Source organism: Rhineura floridana, chromosome 4 (assembly GCF_030035675.1).
Source record: "Rhineura floridana isolate rRhiFlo1 chromosome 4, rRhiFlo1.hap2, whole genome shotgun sequence".
NCBI classification, from domain to species: Eukaryota; Metazoa; Chordata; class Lepidosauria; order Squamata; family Rhineuridae; genus Rhineura; species Rhineura floridana.
This window is the reverse complement of record NC_084483.1, coordinates 3,995,149-4,013,584: the sequence shown is the minus strand read 5'-3', so window position 1 is coordinate 4,013,584 and position 18,436 is coordinate 3,995,149. Positions and strand designations below refer to the sequence as shown.

The following is an 18,436-nucleotide window of genomic DNA, read 5'->3' as shown; positions in this document are numbered from 1 at the left end:
ACTTCTACTTCTACTACTACTACTATCCCGCCCTTCCTCCCAGTAGGAGCCCAGGGAGGAAGAACACTCCCCCTTGTCCTTCTCCTGATAAAGAGTCATCCATCAGGGCGACTAAGGCCTGAACCAGATTGGAATGGGTCAAGATATTCTCCTACATGTCTAGAGGAGAAACAAAATAGCAAATGAAACTATGCCTCCTTGCTTCAAGAACCAGCTTTTGACTGTGGCATATGTAAAAACCAAAGGCATATTTTGGGGGAAGGATATAGAAGGTAAAATGATGTCTGAGAGGAAGGAGGATGCTGAAACTCCACATGAGGAGTTGCTAAGCCATTGTCCATGGTGCCATTGTGTCTGTGAAGGCCTTCACTGGTGCCCCCAGCAGGTAGCCCAGAACCTGAACTGTCATTTTTTTTAAAAAAAGTAAGTTTCTAGCTTTCTTAGAAATAAAGTTATGGAGCAAAATGTGTAGGTGCCGTTCTAAGTGATTTCTGTGAAATGGGGCAGCCTGGCTGCTCCTGCCATCAGTGTTATTAGCCTATGGGTGAAGTCAGGGCTATGATTGATAAGTCAGTTGTTTGGACACCAGACAACAGGAATTCCCTGAGGTTCTAAAGAACTGCTGTTCTGTATTCTTTTTTAGTGCACTTTTCCTGCTTCTGTCTTTTTTCCTAGTTCTTGGAATCTCCATAGTTTGTCCTTCTTTCCCTAGCAACCAGGATGCATCTTTCCTGTGCTGGGTTCACCCAAGATCAGGTAGTGCCTAGAAATTATTTTCTGCAAATATCACTATACAATAAGTGCGTGTGAATGTTACAGAACCCCCCTTTCCCCAAAAGGCAAATGTGAAAACTTTGCAAAGGGGCTTAGCCATGTCTTCTGTTTTGCAGGAGCTAAAGACCAGGAACTCATGTATGGTATACATGTCTACTCAGAAGTGTCTTTGTATTTAATGGAACTTACTTCCAGCTAGTACAGGATGGCAACCTAAGCTTTGGTTTAGGGTTGGCATTGGGGAAAAACAGTGTTCTTGTACCTTTAACAACTATATGGCAGGCAGAAATTCAACAGGTCAAGCCTTTTCTAAAATGGAGATATAATTATGAGAAAAGCTTCACCATGACTACTCCCTCATTTTGTGTTATACCACACCCCCATGGCAGCCATTTTGTATTATGCCATACACCCCACGGCAGCCATTTTGTGACTAATGCCCCAGCATTCTCTCAAATTTTGAAATGTGCCCTCTGGTCCAAAAAGGTTGCAACCCCTGCTCTATGTTTATGTCAAGAGTAGAAGAGAAGCAAATAAGCAAAATGACTTCCAGCTTACATATTCCTTCCAACTGTTGAACTGGCTAAAGTAAGATCAAAATCTATTCACCTGGACTTACATCAAGATAAATGGGAATAGGATTGCACTGTAGCTTAAGCTGCTTATAGTGGAAGTTGCTGGGTTTCAAGAACTTTTAGAAAATATGGCTGTAAGATCCCCTGTCTTAAATACGTGGTATATCTACTTTGAGTGCTAGCACAGCTCTTGAAATGATTCACCCTAAGTTTTTGTGCTAGGGCAGCAAGTTTTAGGATTAGATTGTATACCTTGTGCCTATTACTGTTGTAACCACTTAGCACTGACAGGATGCTACGAGTTTTAGAGAATACAGAATTGATGTTGTAGACTAAAGGATTTATAATTTATTTATTTATTTATTTATTGGATTTCTTAGTCGTCCATCTGGCTGGCTAACCAGTCACTCTGGGCGACGTACAAAATAAGCAAAATAGCACAAAATGACACATCAATACAATAACATTAAAATCTAAAAGCAATGATGTTAAAATCTAGCCTACCCCAAAGGCCTGCCTGAAGAGCCAGGTCTTCATGGCCTGGCGGAAGCTCATTGTAAAGGGGGCCTGGCGGATATCATTTGGAAGGGAGTTCCATAGGGGGGGGTTCCATAGGGGGGAATTTATAATCTAATCTGGATAAAATAGGCCTAGGAGGGAGGCATCCATATGTTTATGGCATAGCAGCAATTAGGCCATATTGCACTACACACCAGAGAATGAGGAGATGTGACAGAACACATACAAAGATTGGGACATGGTTAGGGTTGCCAGGTTCAGGGCCTGAGACTGAGACTGTATCTTTAGGAGAAGAGAAAGTCAGCCAAGTGCAGGTGTTCTTGCAACATAGTAATGGGAAAAACCACAAGGTGGAATTCTCCCTTCCCTCTGCACAACTTTTAAAGATACAGAAGACCTCTTGGAGGCCGGGCCTGGCAACCAAAACGTCTTTTGTATCTTTACAAGCTGTGCAGGGGGAAGGGAGAATTCCACCTTGTGGTTTTTCTCATTATAATCTTGCAAGAACACCTGCACTTGGCTGACTTTCTCTTCTCTTAAAGATACAGGATCAGTCTCAGGCCCTGAACCTGGCAACCCTAGACATGGTAGAGGAGAACCTGATGGCAGTGAGGTGATGCAAGGTGAACTTGCTACTTCATGCTTAAGAAGGTGGTCTTGAGGGCAAACTTAAAGCAGGAAAAGTAACTGGCTTGATGAACAAATAGAGAATGACTTCAGGCACAGAGAGTGGCATAACAGAGATGGTAGAAGGGGGCCTAAAGGGGACCAATAGAGGCACTTATGCAAAAATAGATGGTAGAAGAAGAAACCAAGAAAAAAATGGATTTTTTAAAAAAAATTAGAAATAAGAGCCTGAAATTGAGAGGTAGGGAGCCAGCAGGAAGAGTAAGGTGAGTGAAGCTCTTGTGTGGGGAGGGAAGATGCTGCAAAAAGAAGGGTCAGAAAGAGAATATTACTGTAATCAATGCAACAGATTGGAAGAATGTGGTCCAAGGGGCTTAGCAGTAAATCGAGGGGAAACTGCAGATTTCATATATTGAAATGGATTATGTGCATTTTCAAGAATTGTCCCCAAATATCTAGATCTCCTTAGTGTATAATGAAGAGACTTGCGTGGCAACAGTGAAGGAGAAAAATAAAACTTAAGAACTATAAAGGGAAGAGCAAGGGAATTTAAATAGAAATAAATACAACATACAACTTTCTCAGAAGTACATCATTTTCAATACACGAAGCATTATTTTGAAGCATGCTTAGTAAGGAAAGTTTATCACAGTGCACATATCTTTCTAATTAGATGCAATAAGCAGGATATTAGAGCTGTACATTAGCAAGCATTAAAAGGCTCATGCAATTTCTTTTTGTATAATTAGAAAGGAACTTTCATAACCCATAAAAGAATAAAGTAATTGTACAATTTAACATAGAATTTAAGTATTAAGATCAAACTAGCAGGGCAAGTAGTTTAATAGGATAAATGATATTAGCAGCCAGTGTCAAAGCTTAATTTAAACAGAATGTCTTCATTAACTCTCAAAGGTTTTCCCCTTACTGTTTTTCCTCAAAAACAAAGAAATCTGCTGCCTTTGTCCATCAGACCTCATTGTTATATTGTGCTGCAAGAACGTATTAAAAAAAGGACTTGCATGCAGGTTATCTTAATAACTGGTTAGTTTTGCTGTTGTTCCAAGGGAGAGATAAGAGTGCTGAAATGTAACATGCTCATTTTTCTCTTTGCCTTCTCAAAGTTCAAGAGAAGCATGAATTGCATGCCAGTTTCTACAGAAACCTAAACTTTAGATGAATCCTGTTGGATCAGGCCAGTGGCCCATCAAGTCCAACATCCTGTACTCACATTGACCAACCAGTTGTCTATGGCTCACGCGCAGGACCCAAGCACAACAACGTTCTCCCCACCTGCAATTCCCAGCAACTAGTATTCAGAGGGATATTGCCTCTGGCAAAGGAGGTAGAACATAACCATCGTGGCTAGTAGCCGCTGATAGCCTTATCCTCCATGAATTTGTCTAACTCTCTTTTAAAGTCATCCAAGTTGGTGGACATCACTACTTGTTGTGGGAGCAAATCCCATAGTTTTTGTGCTGTGTGAAATAGAATGCAGGCTTTTTGCTAGCTATATAAATTTAATAGAATGAAAGATTATGTCCACCTATGCTATTGGTGGTCACTGATTCATAGGGTCGCCATAAGTCATAATTGACTTGAAGGCACATAACAACAACAAATGTCAGAACATAAGATACACCACCATGAAGACTCTGTTTGACAAAACCACACACTTCAGTCGGGAGATACAGAGCAGGGTCTCTGAGTGAATGGTTAGATATATGTGAAAGACATTGACGCTTAAGATATCCTGGTCCCAGGCTATTTAGGTCTTTTTTTAATATCGGCAAGATCCGACATTAGTCACCCTCAGAGCAGATATTGAAATCAATGGATATATATTAAACAATTTAAAAATTCACTCATTTCATTTCAATGGACATTATTAATGGGTCTGCTATGAGTATGAGTATGCTATGAGTATGACTTAGGCGGATATCACCCTTTGAATTGGTCTCAGGAACCAACTGGGAGCCAGTAAATTTACACAAAATCAGAGACATATGTTCCAAATGGCATGCTTCAGTGAATACTGACAGCTGCACTCTGGTTTCTTAACACTCTTCAAAGGCAGCCTACCATATATAACACATTTTAGTAAACTAACCTGGCTGTTACAGAAACTCACAGCATGGAGCAGAAGTCTTCCAGCACCAGCTTCTACCTACCCTTCAGGAAGGACTGGATCCACCACAAAATGGAGCCTTCCAGATCCATCCCAGCAAGGCTTTCCAGAAGAATACCAAGGTTAATGGTAACAATCTCACTGAGACATCCAGGAGAATCAACAGGAAATCATTCCCTCTGCCCATCACCTTGCACAGGTCATCCAACACAACAACAAAGTTCCAAACTCAAGTCAGAACCAGACTGAAAAGATCTCAACAGAAATCTGCTGAGCAAATCTGTATTGATAGAAGGCAAGACAAGAAGAGTACCTTCTCCTTGAACACAGTCACTCATGGGGCATATCTTCTCTATAGACTTAGTCTGGATATATCAGAGATTCTCTCATGCCAGGACATGTTGGGAGTTTTAGTTCTGAGAAGGAGATCTCTGACAACAGTCTTATCAAAGTACAATTAACAGGATTCCTCGGAGGCAAGCTATGAAAGTAAATTGGTATAAAACTAATCTAAATGTAAGTTATATAAATATACCCATAAGATAAAGAGATGGGTTCTACTCCAGTTGACTGGGTAGAAGTAACTTTTTGGATTGCTGCATTAGTGGGTGCTTTGTGGCTTTGCTGGAAGACAGAAGAGCATTTATATAGAACCAAAAAAACTATAGATGCAGTTCTAACATCAAGTCAACCATAAGTGAAGGTACTGGTGAGTGCCTGGAAATTAAGGCAAGAGAAGCTTTTCATTATTTAGCAGGCATAGGATCAGATTTTAGCTTCTGACACAGCAAGGCACTGCTGCAGCAAAAGCAGAACTGCAGGATTAGATTTCAAGAGTCCATTCATACCATATTTATCACACAGTAACTGCTACTATCATGTGATAATATGATGTTGTGAAAGGCCACTGCAGACAGCCTTTTCTTATTGCTTGAGCCTACCAATAGCATCATAAAGTGTGCCGCCCTACAAGATCTGCCACTCAGGGCCTTCTCTCAGTTCCGCCGACTAAAGTGGCTAGATTGGTGAGGACTCGAGAGAGGACTTTTTCTGTGGCAGCCCCCACGATTTGGAACTCCCTCCCAATGGATCTTCGACATGCCCCTTCCCTAGAAATATTTCGCCAGGGCCTGAAAACTTGGCTTTTCCATCAGGCCTTTACGACCTTTGAGACTTCCAAGGTGAACTAGTTCTAGAACTGTAATATGAGCAATCTACTAAATACTGTAATTTTTACATTGTACTGTACTGGCTATATTGTTTATTGTATTTTATCATGTTTTATTGTACGCCGCCTAGAGTGGCCACTGGCTAGACAGGCGGCCTATAAATTAAAGCTTATTATTATTTATTATTATTATCTGATAACCTTGATACTACTACCTCAGAGCCAATTCATAAAATCAGCTAAGATTGTTAATTACTGTGAGCCTTTTTAATGTGCATCGAACCTGACATAAATCATCCTATGGCATAACAATGACACTTCAGACATAACTTACCATAAATAGGTCATGGGCACCTATATCAACAGCAAGCAGAAAGGCCTTTTCAAATCTTTGATGCCTGCAAGACAAGGAGAAATGAAAAGGATAAATTGAAGTCCATGGACAACATACCAAAAGCAAACATGTAAAAATCTGACAGCCCATTTTAGTGAGATAGCTTCTGGCAGGTGCAATCAGGAGTTTAGTCTTCTGTCTACAGTTGTCTCATTCCAGATTTCCCCCTACCAGCAGTTTTATTTTTTGTTAGATTAAATGTATATTTTACTGCATTAAAAACCATGTGGAGGGGGAAAACACATACTTGGGAGGGTGATGGGGGTGGATAAAGGTTTAAAACAACCTCCTCCTGCCACCTCTCTGCCCCCCTCCCCACACAGACCAAAAGTTACTTTTCTTCATCGAAATGAACCAGGTGCATTTGCACGTGACATTTTTTTTAGGTCCGTATTATAATCATATGAAAGCAATACACTGAAGAACTTTATAAAAGAGATGCAAGGATAACAGATTCATTCATAGAGGAACCGTATGATGAAGACCAAGAAATTTTAGAATGTGAGGTGAAAGCTACTCTTAAAATACTTGGAAGAAAAAAATCACCAGGAACAGATGCCATACCAATAGCATACAAGCTACTGAGACTGAATCTGTCCAAATGTTGACAAAAATGTGTCAACAAATATGGGGAATTAAACAATGGCCCACAGATTGGAAGTGTTCAATATACATCCCAATTCCAAAGAAAGGGGATCCCAGGGAATGCAGTAATCACCGAACTATTGCCTTAATATCCCATGCAAGTAAAGTAACGCTCAAGATTCTACAACAAAGGCTCTTACCATATATGGAGTGAGAAATGCCAGACGTCCAAGCTGGATTTACAAAGGGAAGAGGCACCAGAGATCATATTGCAAACATGTGTTGGATAATGGAACGGACCAAGAAATTTCAGAAGGAAGTCACCCCATGCTTTATAGATTACAGCAAAGTGTTTGATTGTGTAGATCATGAAAAACTACGGAATATTTTAAAAGAAATGGGGGTGCCACAGCATCCGATTGTCCTGATGCGCAACCTATACTCTGCACAAGAGGTTACTGTAAGGACAGAATATGGAGAAATTGATTGGTTTCCCAACGGAAAGGGTGTGAGACAGGGGTGTATTTTATCACCCTACTTGTTTAATCTATACGCAGAACATATCATATGGAAAGCAGAATTGGACCAAGATGAAGGAGGTGTGAAAATTGGAGGGAGAAATATCAATAAGATATGCAGACAATACCATACTACTAGCAGAAACCAGTAATGATTTGAAACGAATGCTGATGAAAGTTAGAGGAAAGTGCAAAAATAGGACTACAGCTGAACGTCAAGAAGACTAAAGTAACGACAACAGAGGATTTATGTAACTTTAAGTTGACAATGAAGATATTGAACTTGTCAAGGATTATCAATACCTCGGCACAGTCGTTAACCAAAATGGAGACAATAGTCAAGAAATAAGAAGAAGGCTAGGATTGGGGAGGGCAGCTATGAGAGAACTAGAAAAGGTCTTCAAATGCATCACTGAACACCAAAGTCAGGATCATTCATACCATAGTATTCCCGATCCCTATGGATGGATGTGAAAGTTGGACAGTGAAAAAGCAGGTAAGAGAAAAATCAACTCCTTTGAAATGTGGTGTTGGAGGAGAGCTTTGTGCATACCATGGATCGCGAAAAAAACAAATAATTGGTTGTTAGAACAAATTAAACCAGAACTGTCACTAGAAGCTAAAATGATGAAACTGAGGTTATCATACTTTGGACACGTAATGAGAAGACATGATTCACTAGAAAAGATAATACTGCAATGGAAAAACAGAAGGGAGTAGAAAAAGAGGAAGGCCAAACAAGAGATGGATTGATTCCATAAAGGAAGCCACAGACCTGAACTTATAAGATCTGAACTGGGTGGTTCATGACAGATGCTCTTGGAGGTTGCTGATTCATGTGGTCGCCATAAGTCGTGATCGACTTGAAGACACATAACAACAACATTATAATCAAGATAAGGTGTCTATTTGTAAAATGAAAGGGATATAGGGCCCCTCCAGACATTTTTTTTAAATGTGCATTCATGATGATTTGGGCTTATGATGGAGTGCCCCTCCCAGACAGCAATAATGTAACAACACTGCAAAAGCATCACAAGATTAATAAAAGCAGAATGATGTGTGGAGAGCCCAGTATAAATCCACCACTAAGGCAATATGATTGTGTCAGTGATATGTTGTAGTATACACCCAGAAAAAACTCCATTCTGGAGGGAACCATTTGTGGGAGTTAAAAAATTGCACATTTCTATCTTATCTATCTTATCTATCTAAACTATATATTTTCCTAAGCTGTCATGCCATCATGCAGCATCACGTGGAGATGAGGTGGGGCACGGGGGCATGGCAGCAAGTGAGGGAAGCAAGGATGGCTGGTTGGGGGGCAAGTGACCGAGCAAGTGCTGTTGGCCAGGTATAGGGCAAGTGAAGCAAGTGGGCGGGCAAGGTGAGTGGGTGGAGCAAGCAAGCGGCTGGGGGTAAGTGGTGGTGGCAGCACCAGCCTGGACGAGAGGCAGGTAAAGGGCCTAGGTGAGGAGGCTGCCTAGGTGTGCTGCACAGAGCTGCACGGTGGTGCCATTTGTTGAGGGGGAAGTGGAGGTGTAGGGCAGCAGCAAGGGAAGCAATGCATCATAGGAACAGGCGAGAAGTGTTACTGGGCCTACAGCGGCTGGCACGCTCCAATGCCTGAAGCACTGGGGGAATTGTGAGGGGGGTAGGCAATGGCAGTATGGTGCCTGGGGGACTTCTAGAGGTGTTTGTGAGTGCCTGGGGCGGCGCATTTGTGAGTGTGTGTCCCTGTGTGTGTGTGTGTGTGTGTGTGTATGAGGGTGGGGGGTTGGTGAGCAAGGGGGCAGAGCCCTCCTTGTATAATAAAGTTTTCTTTAATGAGAGAGCCTGGATACAAAGAAAATTTAAAATTGAGATATTTTGTTTACAATGAAGATATGTTGTATACATCCCATGAGCCAGATATACTGTATATAGAATACCATAATATTAAAAGAGTATGTGTGCTTTTAAATAGGAAATATCTAAGAAAAACATTTTAGTAGGATCTATTTCTCCGTATAAGACAATATGCTCAAAAAGGAGAAGTAAACATTTCCTTTAATCAAGACGACAGCTTTTATGTGGGTCTGAAATTCACAACTATTTTAGTTTTTCTCTGAATCACAATTCTTAATTCAGTTATAATTTGTTATCTATTTAAAATCTATAAGCTATATTAAATTTATTTAGAGCCAGCTGGTTATTTATAGATCTGTAACTGAGCAGGACCTGTTTTCTAAAGAAATGATCTTCATAAACCAATAGAGTTGGCAGAAACAAAGTCCATATACTATACTGTTTCAAGCAGCAGTACCCTAAAATAAAGTGACAACCTCAAAGGAAAATGACATGTTCAACTAACAATGTAATATTTATATCAATCCACTTATATCTGCTATCAACAATCTACTTTTTCTGTGGTCTTCAAACTAGCTTTGTTTCATAGTTATCTTTCCGAAGTTGATTACTTTTTGTAATCACTATATGGTATAGTTGTTAAGACTGCTGGACAAAGAGAAGAGGGTTCAACCTCCACTCAGCCATGAAGCTCATAGGATAAACTTAGGCCAGCCACTGTCTAAGCCTAACAGTCTTTCAGCCTTGTTGTGAGGATAGAATGGGAAGAAGGAGAATCATATATGTCAACCTGAGTGTACATTGTAAAGGTGGGGTATTTAAAATAGCCCATTAATCTTAATTCTTTGAGCACCATCTCTTTGTGCAAACCATTTAAGAAGAACCCTGCTGTGGTAAGCATCTTTATTATAGATTGAAAATGAGAGTTTAATAAGCAAATAGTGAGGTAAAACATTGCTGTTTAACTTGAAGTAGTCAGTGCAATTACCGTAGGTTAGCCCAAGAAGCTCTTTGTGGCCCAGCCATTATTTCTATCATACTCTATTAATAAGTCAGCATTCATATCTACATGTTGCTGGCACTATGTTATTAAACTTAATTTTTTGTTCTTCCTAGATGGTTGTGATGGTGAATGCCCCTCTATAATACAGTTTAATTTATCACTACAATTTAAAGTACCTCAAGCAATCATAACCTATATGTCTCTTGGAAAAGAGAGATAAGAAAATTTGCCTGCTAACCATGAAGTTCAGATACTTCTTTTGGTAGAAGTGATAGCCAACAGAAATATGACCTTCAAGATTAGAGCTCTCAAGTCTATCTTGATTAGATATTCAGGGCAAAAATCTGAAAGTGCGCAGACATCAATACTACTGAGTAATGAAACTGCACACATTTAAGACTTTCCATCTGTAAATTTTGTAGCATATTGCTATCAACATAACAATTTATATGAAATTTTAAACATGAAGAAAACAGGACTCAATTCAAGCAAGACTTATTTATGAAGACCACTGAAATCAATAAAGTTTATATAGAAAATGAGATCTCATGCCCAATTAAGTGATGGCTGACACAGGGCAGGTGTATTGCCTCCCCTCTTGCCCTCCTCTACCCCCACTGTTGGCAAAATTGCTTAATGTGATAAGTGGTAATGATCCGAGATAACAGATGACACCAATGCCATGTAATTCTGATTTTCTGTGATCAATTTACAATTTGTGTAAATAATGAAGTACAATTTTGAGTACTGAACTCACTCCCGTGTAGTAGAATCAAAAGAACTGTGTATACATCAGAGCGTGGAAAAGTTACTTTTTTGAACTACAACTCCCATCAGCCCCAGCCAGCATGGCCACTGAATTGGGCTGATGGGAGTTGTAGTTCAAAAAAAGTAACTTTTCCAAGCTCTGGTATACATGGCCTCATGAGAAGTGTTGTGTGTAACAGCAAAGGCTGTTCCATGTTTTGGTGCTCCACAGAACAATAAAACTCTACCTGCCCCAGACAAGACACCTACCCATTCTCTACTGAGAGTGTGCTCCTTGCTCACTTCCACAATCTTTAATCCAACCTCTGTTAATTTTTCAAATGTTGGGAGATCCAGGGCTGGGTGCTTTGAGATTGTGCAAGAAAACAAATTACATGGGCAGCACACTCTCATGCAATACAGCATTATGTCTAGGTAACAGGCACAGGGAGAACCACCAAAAAGAGCTGATCAGAACAGGCCTGGAGCTCAGTTCACTGAGCTCCTCATAGATCTATGGGACCTCTGTAGCTTCCTGTTATTCCGATGTTGGAGCCAGCCATGATGCACAGGGAATGGACTCTCCACCTTATAGAAGAAATATGGAGATATCTGTATGCACAAAGGTACATATATGTGTTGGAGTTAGTGTGAGTTGAATATAGAATGTGCATAAACACTGGCCCCTGTGTACATTCACTGGACATCAAGCAGAACATGTAGAAATGGACAGAACATACAGGTTCACAGTATCCAAGTGATGTTGGAAGACTGAAGATTTTATACACTGTCAATGAATGGGCACGGAGTAATATGCAAAACACCATGTTTATGCTGTTAATATGTGCATATTTTCCAAATAGACCAGTAAATGTCCACATTCTGCATTCAACATACATTAACCATGTACACATTGCCTAGGATTGCCAGGTCAGAAGCATCCCAAACCCTGAGATTTCAGGGGCAGGCCCTAGTGATGTCATGGGGATGGCCCTAGTGATGTCATGGGGTGGGTCCTAGTGATGTCATTAAGCATGATACATTAAGCATTTGCCACAGTTGCTTGGAGGATACCAATCAAACACAAAAAATTCTGATTGGGAACAAAGATGCTAAATGAGGGTGTTCCCAGGTCCAGCTGAAGTGATGGAATAATTTCTTCTCACTTGCTTAGGTGGCCTGGAAAGGGAACGTTTAATCTAGCCTACTTGCTTTTGGCAAGAAGGGGTTGCGTGCCCTCAGTCCAGTCCAGTCACTAGAAGCCCACTGTAGGAAGACGAGAGGCTAGTGTTGCAGAGATGTTAGAGAGCAGCACTCAGGTGGATGCGCCTGAAGGCTGTAATTCTAAGCACACTTACTAAAAGACTAAGCTCCATAGAACTCAACACGACTTTCTTCTAAGTAGATATGGTTAGGATTGTGCTGTTGGTAAGCTTGACTAGGAATCTTCTCCAAAGATATTGATTTCCAAGCTGGGTTGGCAACCCCCTGCCTGGAATGCTCTGCCCCTGCCTTTTAATGTGGTTGCTCTAAACTTCTTTACAAACTTGACCCTTCACTGCAGAGAGAGATCTGAGAAATGAATAAGAGTTAAGGAGATTCTCTACCCTTTCCTGCCTACCTTGTGGACTACTATAAACTCACTTTGACAGCCAACTCAATTCCAGCGAGTACTAATTGACAGAAAGAAAACACACATAGTTTGGTCTACCTTCACAGGCAGTAGCTTTGGAACAACAGCAATTGAAGGAACCCTTCCCAGTATGTGAATTCTCTTTTACCACTATTGGGCAAGAAACAAACCATCATGCAAACAACACGGTGCAACATCAGTCGGTTTAAGGGGGTTGAGCTGACCACATGGAACCACTGTTGCTGCTTCTATGGATGTAAGGGAATGAGGTTAAAGGTAAATGAAATACAAATAGAAAAAGTGATGATTTCCTAAATGCAACACTATACCAACCACAACAAGATTCCTATGAGTAAGGCAGAAAACTCAGCATCCCACAACCAGTCAGGGTTCTTAACCAAAACTAAAAAAATCCTGGCAGCCAACGTCACAGAAATCCTCATGCAGCACAACCTGACACTGGGGTTGCAGTTAGTGCAGAATACTATGGCATTATTCCTGACATGAGCGAGACCCTGTCAGCACATAATACCTCTGCTCTGAAATCTGTACTGGTTGCCAATTTGCTACTAGTCCAAGTTCAAGGTGTACTTTCCATATTAAGGGTGCCACATAGTACTTGTTCTGCTCTTGTAAGAAAGAGATCCTTTTGAGCAACAGCACCTATGCTTTGGAACTCCTTGCCCATTATCAATAGGCAGGCGCCTTCATTGTACTCTTTTTGGCACCTGCAAAAAAATATTTTTGTATAGGCAAGCCTACCCAGACATGTAGAAGCTATTATGCCTTTTATCTGTTTTTAACTCATTGTTGGTTTTATTATTTTGAATTTTTTAAAAATACCTGTCTGTAACTGTTTTTCCCAATAATTTTATTGTTTTAATTCCTTCTGTAAATGTTGCAAATAAAATACATAAATACATTTCAGAGTTACTGTGGCCCTTGGGTCTCTTTCCACTTTTAGGAACAAAGGAATCTACCTTATACCCACTCAGGCGATTTGGTACCATCTAGCTCAGTACTGATGACATGGACTAGCATTGGCTCTCCAGGATTCCAGGCAATAATCTTTTCCAGAAATTGAATTTTGGACCTTTGCATGCAAAGCATGTGCCCTACCACTGAGCTACAGCCCTTCCTCTGTTTAAAAAAGTATCTTTTAAAATTGTTCTTTTCAATTCACTAATGAGTGAACAGCATACCTAGGGCAGATCCACACCATTCATTTAAAGCACATTCAACACACATTTGAAGCACATGAATCCCAGCACAAAATCTGTAGTTTTGTTAAGGGTGATGGGAACTATAACTGTGAATGGGAAATTACACTTCCCAGGATTCTGTGGGGGAAATCATGCGCTTTAAATATAAGTTGGATGTGCTTTAAATGTATTGTGTGGGTCTACTTAATAAACTTTGCCTGCATGTAAATCATTTTAATTAACTTTTAAAAATGGAAATCAGCTACAAAGTGTACTGGGTGATCATGGCTACTCACCATCTCTCTGTCTAATCTGCCCTCAGAGTGAAAACAGAAGGGGACCATGTTCATCCCAAGGAAGAGGGGCACACTTAAAATGTAGAGGAAATAATAATATACAACCATAGTGTAAGTCAGATACTTATCGGGACACAGTATGAAGAAATGTTTATATAAGCATGACTGTCAGATGTTTATTATTTACACAATCTGTAAAGATATTTTTAGTACAATCCTATGCATATTTACTCAGAAGCAAGTCCCAATGGATTCAATGGGGCTTACTCAAAGAAGGAAGTGTGCACAGAACTGCCACCTCAAGTGATAAGAGATTTCACTCACCCAACCCAAAATTCAGAATCATGCCACTTTAAGCTGTTTCACAACTGTTTTATATTTGTTTTTATGGTTATGAGATTTTAAAGGGATTTATTTCTTGTTGTGAGCTGCCTTGATTTTCAATCGGCAACCCTACACACAGGGATGTTGGAAACACTCCATATACACACATACTGGAGATGTAAAATATATGCATTCCATATAATAGTTTATTGTCAAAACTAGTTGGTCATTGCAGAACATTTTTTTTAAAAAAATTAGTATTAGTTTCCTACCAAATAAAAGCAGTGACACCTGGGTAAGTCCTCTCTAATTGCTTTAAAGGTAGGACTGGAGGGGGAGAGAAAGATTTACAACACAAACACAATTCTTTGCTATGTTCACTCAAAAGTACCAGTGATTTACAGCACAATCCTAACCATGTCTACTCAAATGTAAGTCCTATTGAATTCAATGGGATTTACTCCTGGTATGTGGGATTAGCATTGCAGCTTTACTCCCACAAAAATGAGTACAGTATTAATAGTTTGTATTGGGAAGGTTTTCAAAACAGCCTATGAATTACACAAATAAACTGTCCTTTTCAACAGCCCAGGAAAAATTAAACTTGTTTGACTCCTCATAATTTGAAAAGCATAACACATTGTAATAGCATTTCAATCTCCTGCACACCTGAGAGAAACAAACTTTAGCTTACTCAGTTTATGAGATCTTCAGACAAGTAGGAAAAAACAACAGTTTTCTGGATTTGCAATGGGTTCTAGCTATTGACAGGAGGTCAACAAATCCCTTGTCAATCACAACCCTGACTTCACTTATTGGCTACAAACCTGAAGGCAGGGTTAGAGCAGCCAGCTACGAGCTCATTTAACAGAAATTGCAGGGGCGGCTGCTGACATTTGGTGTATACCTATTGAACCAGACCACCTAGAAATTTACTTTAAAAAAATATGAAAGCTGAGAATCTGGAGATTGAAGTGACTCACCCAGAGACCCAGGGAGGACCCCAAAAATCCAGTCTCCAGGCAAAAACCAAAGACCTGGCAACCCTAACCCTGCCATCAACAGTGAACTTTATTTTGTGTGCCATAAATTGGTGTAGCATAGTGGTTAAGCATATGAGCCAGGAAGCCCACAAGTCAAATCTTACCTTAGCTATGAACTCACTAGATGGCCTTAAAAAAGCCATTCTCTCTTCCCACCCTCCAGCTGTCCCTAATCTGCAATATGGGGCTAATAATACAGGTTGTAAGGATTACTGAGGGCTCATCTACACGGGAGCATTATTTTCGTACCAAATACACTGCTTTTATCTTCAAAATAGTTTTGCACCATCCACAGTAAGTGCTCAATGCCAGCTGCAAACATGGAGGTTTCCAATCACATCCTCTATGAAGTATCAGTCACACAGTTTCCTAATGACCACACTCTCTATTTTACATTTGCACTCCCTCTGTTTTCTAGGTAACTGAGCATGTTCAGTTTGTTCTATCAGCCGCAGCAGATTCCTTAAAAAAAATCCAGAAGTGCGATTATTTCTGTTTTCACAGCTACGATACTGCTGAAATACAAATATTTGTTTGAGCAGTGTTATGCTTTTGCACACAAGTTAGGGGGAAAAGAATAATAACGGCACTGTTTGCAGCAACATAAAAAGGACAGCAGAACAGAGGACAGCAGCCAGAAGTTGCTTGTCAGTCCACAGGAAACAAAATAAATGGAGATAGTGGGTGTGGAGAGGGGAATGACTGACACACCCACCTGAAAACAGCTAAGCAAAGCATCTACAAGGAGAAGTGCAGTGCAATGGAGATGTATTTTTCTCCACTTTCTGTCTTATCAGTGGATTAGATTACTATGGATTTACGGGGGTAAACTGCGTGATAGCTTCTGTTTGCTGGTAACGTCATGTGAACTCTGCAAATTAAAAGGAGATGTGAGAAGCACCAAGCACATAGTGCAGATGAGCTCTGAGTGTATGAAAGCAGATGCTGTTAGTCATCAAAAACAGCAGAGTGATCTGGGATTATTATTATTATTAACAATAATAATAACAATATTCCTATCCTGTCCTTCTACCCTACAATAGGGCACTCAGGGCAGCTCACAATAAAATTGTGCACAATAAAATCACATTAAAATCCATAAAAATACATAAAATACAGTTGAGAAATATACATAAGTGAAAGGGACTAAAGGTGTAAAACTAAAAAAGGGGGGGAATAAAATCAATTTCAGGCTCTACCTTCAGTCCCTCCCAAAGGCTCTCTGGAACAAAATGATTTTCAGAAGTCTACGGAAAACCATCAGGGAGGGAGCAGAGCGGGCTTCTTGAGGTAGGGTATTTCAAAGCTTGGGGGCCATGGCTGAAAAGGCTCTCTCCTGTGTGCCTGATAGTCCGACATCTTTCAGTAGTTCAGTACTGTCCTCAAATCTGATTTCATCAAACTGATGTAGGTATATCAAGGGAAGCAACAAAAGGGTCCACCTTAACAGTAAATTTCTTGGATCTAAAAATAATCACGTCCATGTTCTGTTATACATATGTATATTAAAAATGAAAAATTATATGGAGAATAAAGTTGCTATGTATGTTGAAGATCTTGTGAAACCTCCTAGTATTGAGGTTATTTTCCTCTCTAATAAACACTGTGCTTTGGATCTAAAGACTATTAGTATGTGAAGTGCTCCTGAAGGCTCTCCAAGCTTTGATGGCTTGGGGAAGGGAAGTAGGACTGGGGGCTGAGGTAGGAGGAAGAGGGACCAAATAGCAGCAGCTCCTGCTTCTTCTTCTTCTACTACTACTATTTCTTACCCGCCCTTAACCATAAGGTCCCAGGACACGTTACAACAATTAAAAAATACAATATTAAAATCAGTCAAAACATGTGGAACACCACATGCAATCTGTGATCCCAGCCACCATGTTAACAATAGACCAGTCTAAATTTGGGGGACATGTCCTCTTAAGAAGCAAAGATGTACACAACAAAAACACATCCCCCCCAAATACTTGCTGGGTGGTTGTGTGTGTGTGTGTGAGGGGGGGAGGGGTGTTGGTGGTGAGTCCTACTATCCTTTTATGTATCTGCTTGGGTAGTAGTAGTGATAGTAGAAATAATGACACTAGAAAATATTTTTAGTGACTAGTTCTAACCAACAAGGAGACATGCTCATTGGCCATGTAAGCATATTCCTGGTGCTGGACTGATAAAAGGAATACTGCTACATTTCCCCCCTCTCATTTTCAGTAAGAATGCACAATGTTTAGAAAATCATCTGTCGCAGAAGGACTGCCACAATTTTAATTTATAAACCTTATAAATGAAGAAGTCTTAGAACCTGCCTCATCAAGAAGTCCAGTGAAGGATGATGAGTGATATGTAAATGAGAATTTAAAATCCTTCCAAAGGAAGACAATGAGATTAATGAATATTGGAAACAATTTGCATGTAATCAAATCCAACTGAAATTACGTTTTAATTTGTTCAAATTCTGAAATGCATATGCTAATTTTTTTAAGTATTTGGAATATCGTTCAAGCATTTACTTGACATTCAGCAATTGTATTTAAGCATAAGAATGGATGATGAAAATAGGTTAAATCAACTACAGCTACCAAACATTTATTTTAGGGCTTACATGATCACTTTTAATTTAGTTATTTCATTTAATACTTCAATTTAATAGTTTACTCTTTCACTCATATTCTAGGCATCTTGCCCATTTCTGAAGAACGGTTGTTAATTATTCATTAGAAATGATTTCCTCATAAGTTCTCCTAACAGCAATGTTTGGAACACAAACAATCGTCTTGGTTTTACAAAATGAAAAACAATGCTTCCTACTACTACATACTACTACACTGTGTAGTGTTTAACTTTTTAAACTCAAGGTAATTAAAAAGGGAGAATGGTTTGGTAACAACTAATATATTATGATAGAATATAAACTCCATTTATAAGAAATGCAAGAAGCCAAAAAGTCTTTGAAAACATGTTGCTTGTGCGATAGTTTGGTATATAAAAAGGAGGCTTTTTAAAATAACTGCAACAAATTTTAAAAAGAAAGTCATCACTAATCTGTGCTCCCAGTTAA

The 18,436-nt window shown here is 39.7% G+C and overlaps 1 protein-coding gene across 5 annotated transcripts in view; it reads right to left on the bottom strand.

Annotated features, from left to right (window-relative positions):
- The window catches only part of WDPCP (WD repeat containing planar cell polarity effector), a 255,323-nt gene that overhangs the window by 89,733 nt on the left and 147,154 nt on the right, over positions 1-18,436 (bottom strand). For all 5 annotated transcript variants that reach the window (XR_009762090.1, XM_061622284.1, XM_061622283.1 and 2 more), the window contains one exon: positions 6,126-6,189. Coding sequence is in view for 4 of the 5 variants with exons in the window: in XM_061622284.1 (XP_061478268.1) it covers positions 6,126-6,189 (64 nt within the window). In the remaining variant the exon portion in view is untranslated. The remainder of the gene's footprint in view (positions 1-6,125; positions 6,190-18,436) is intronic.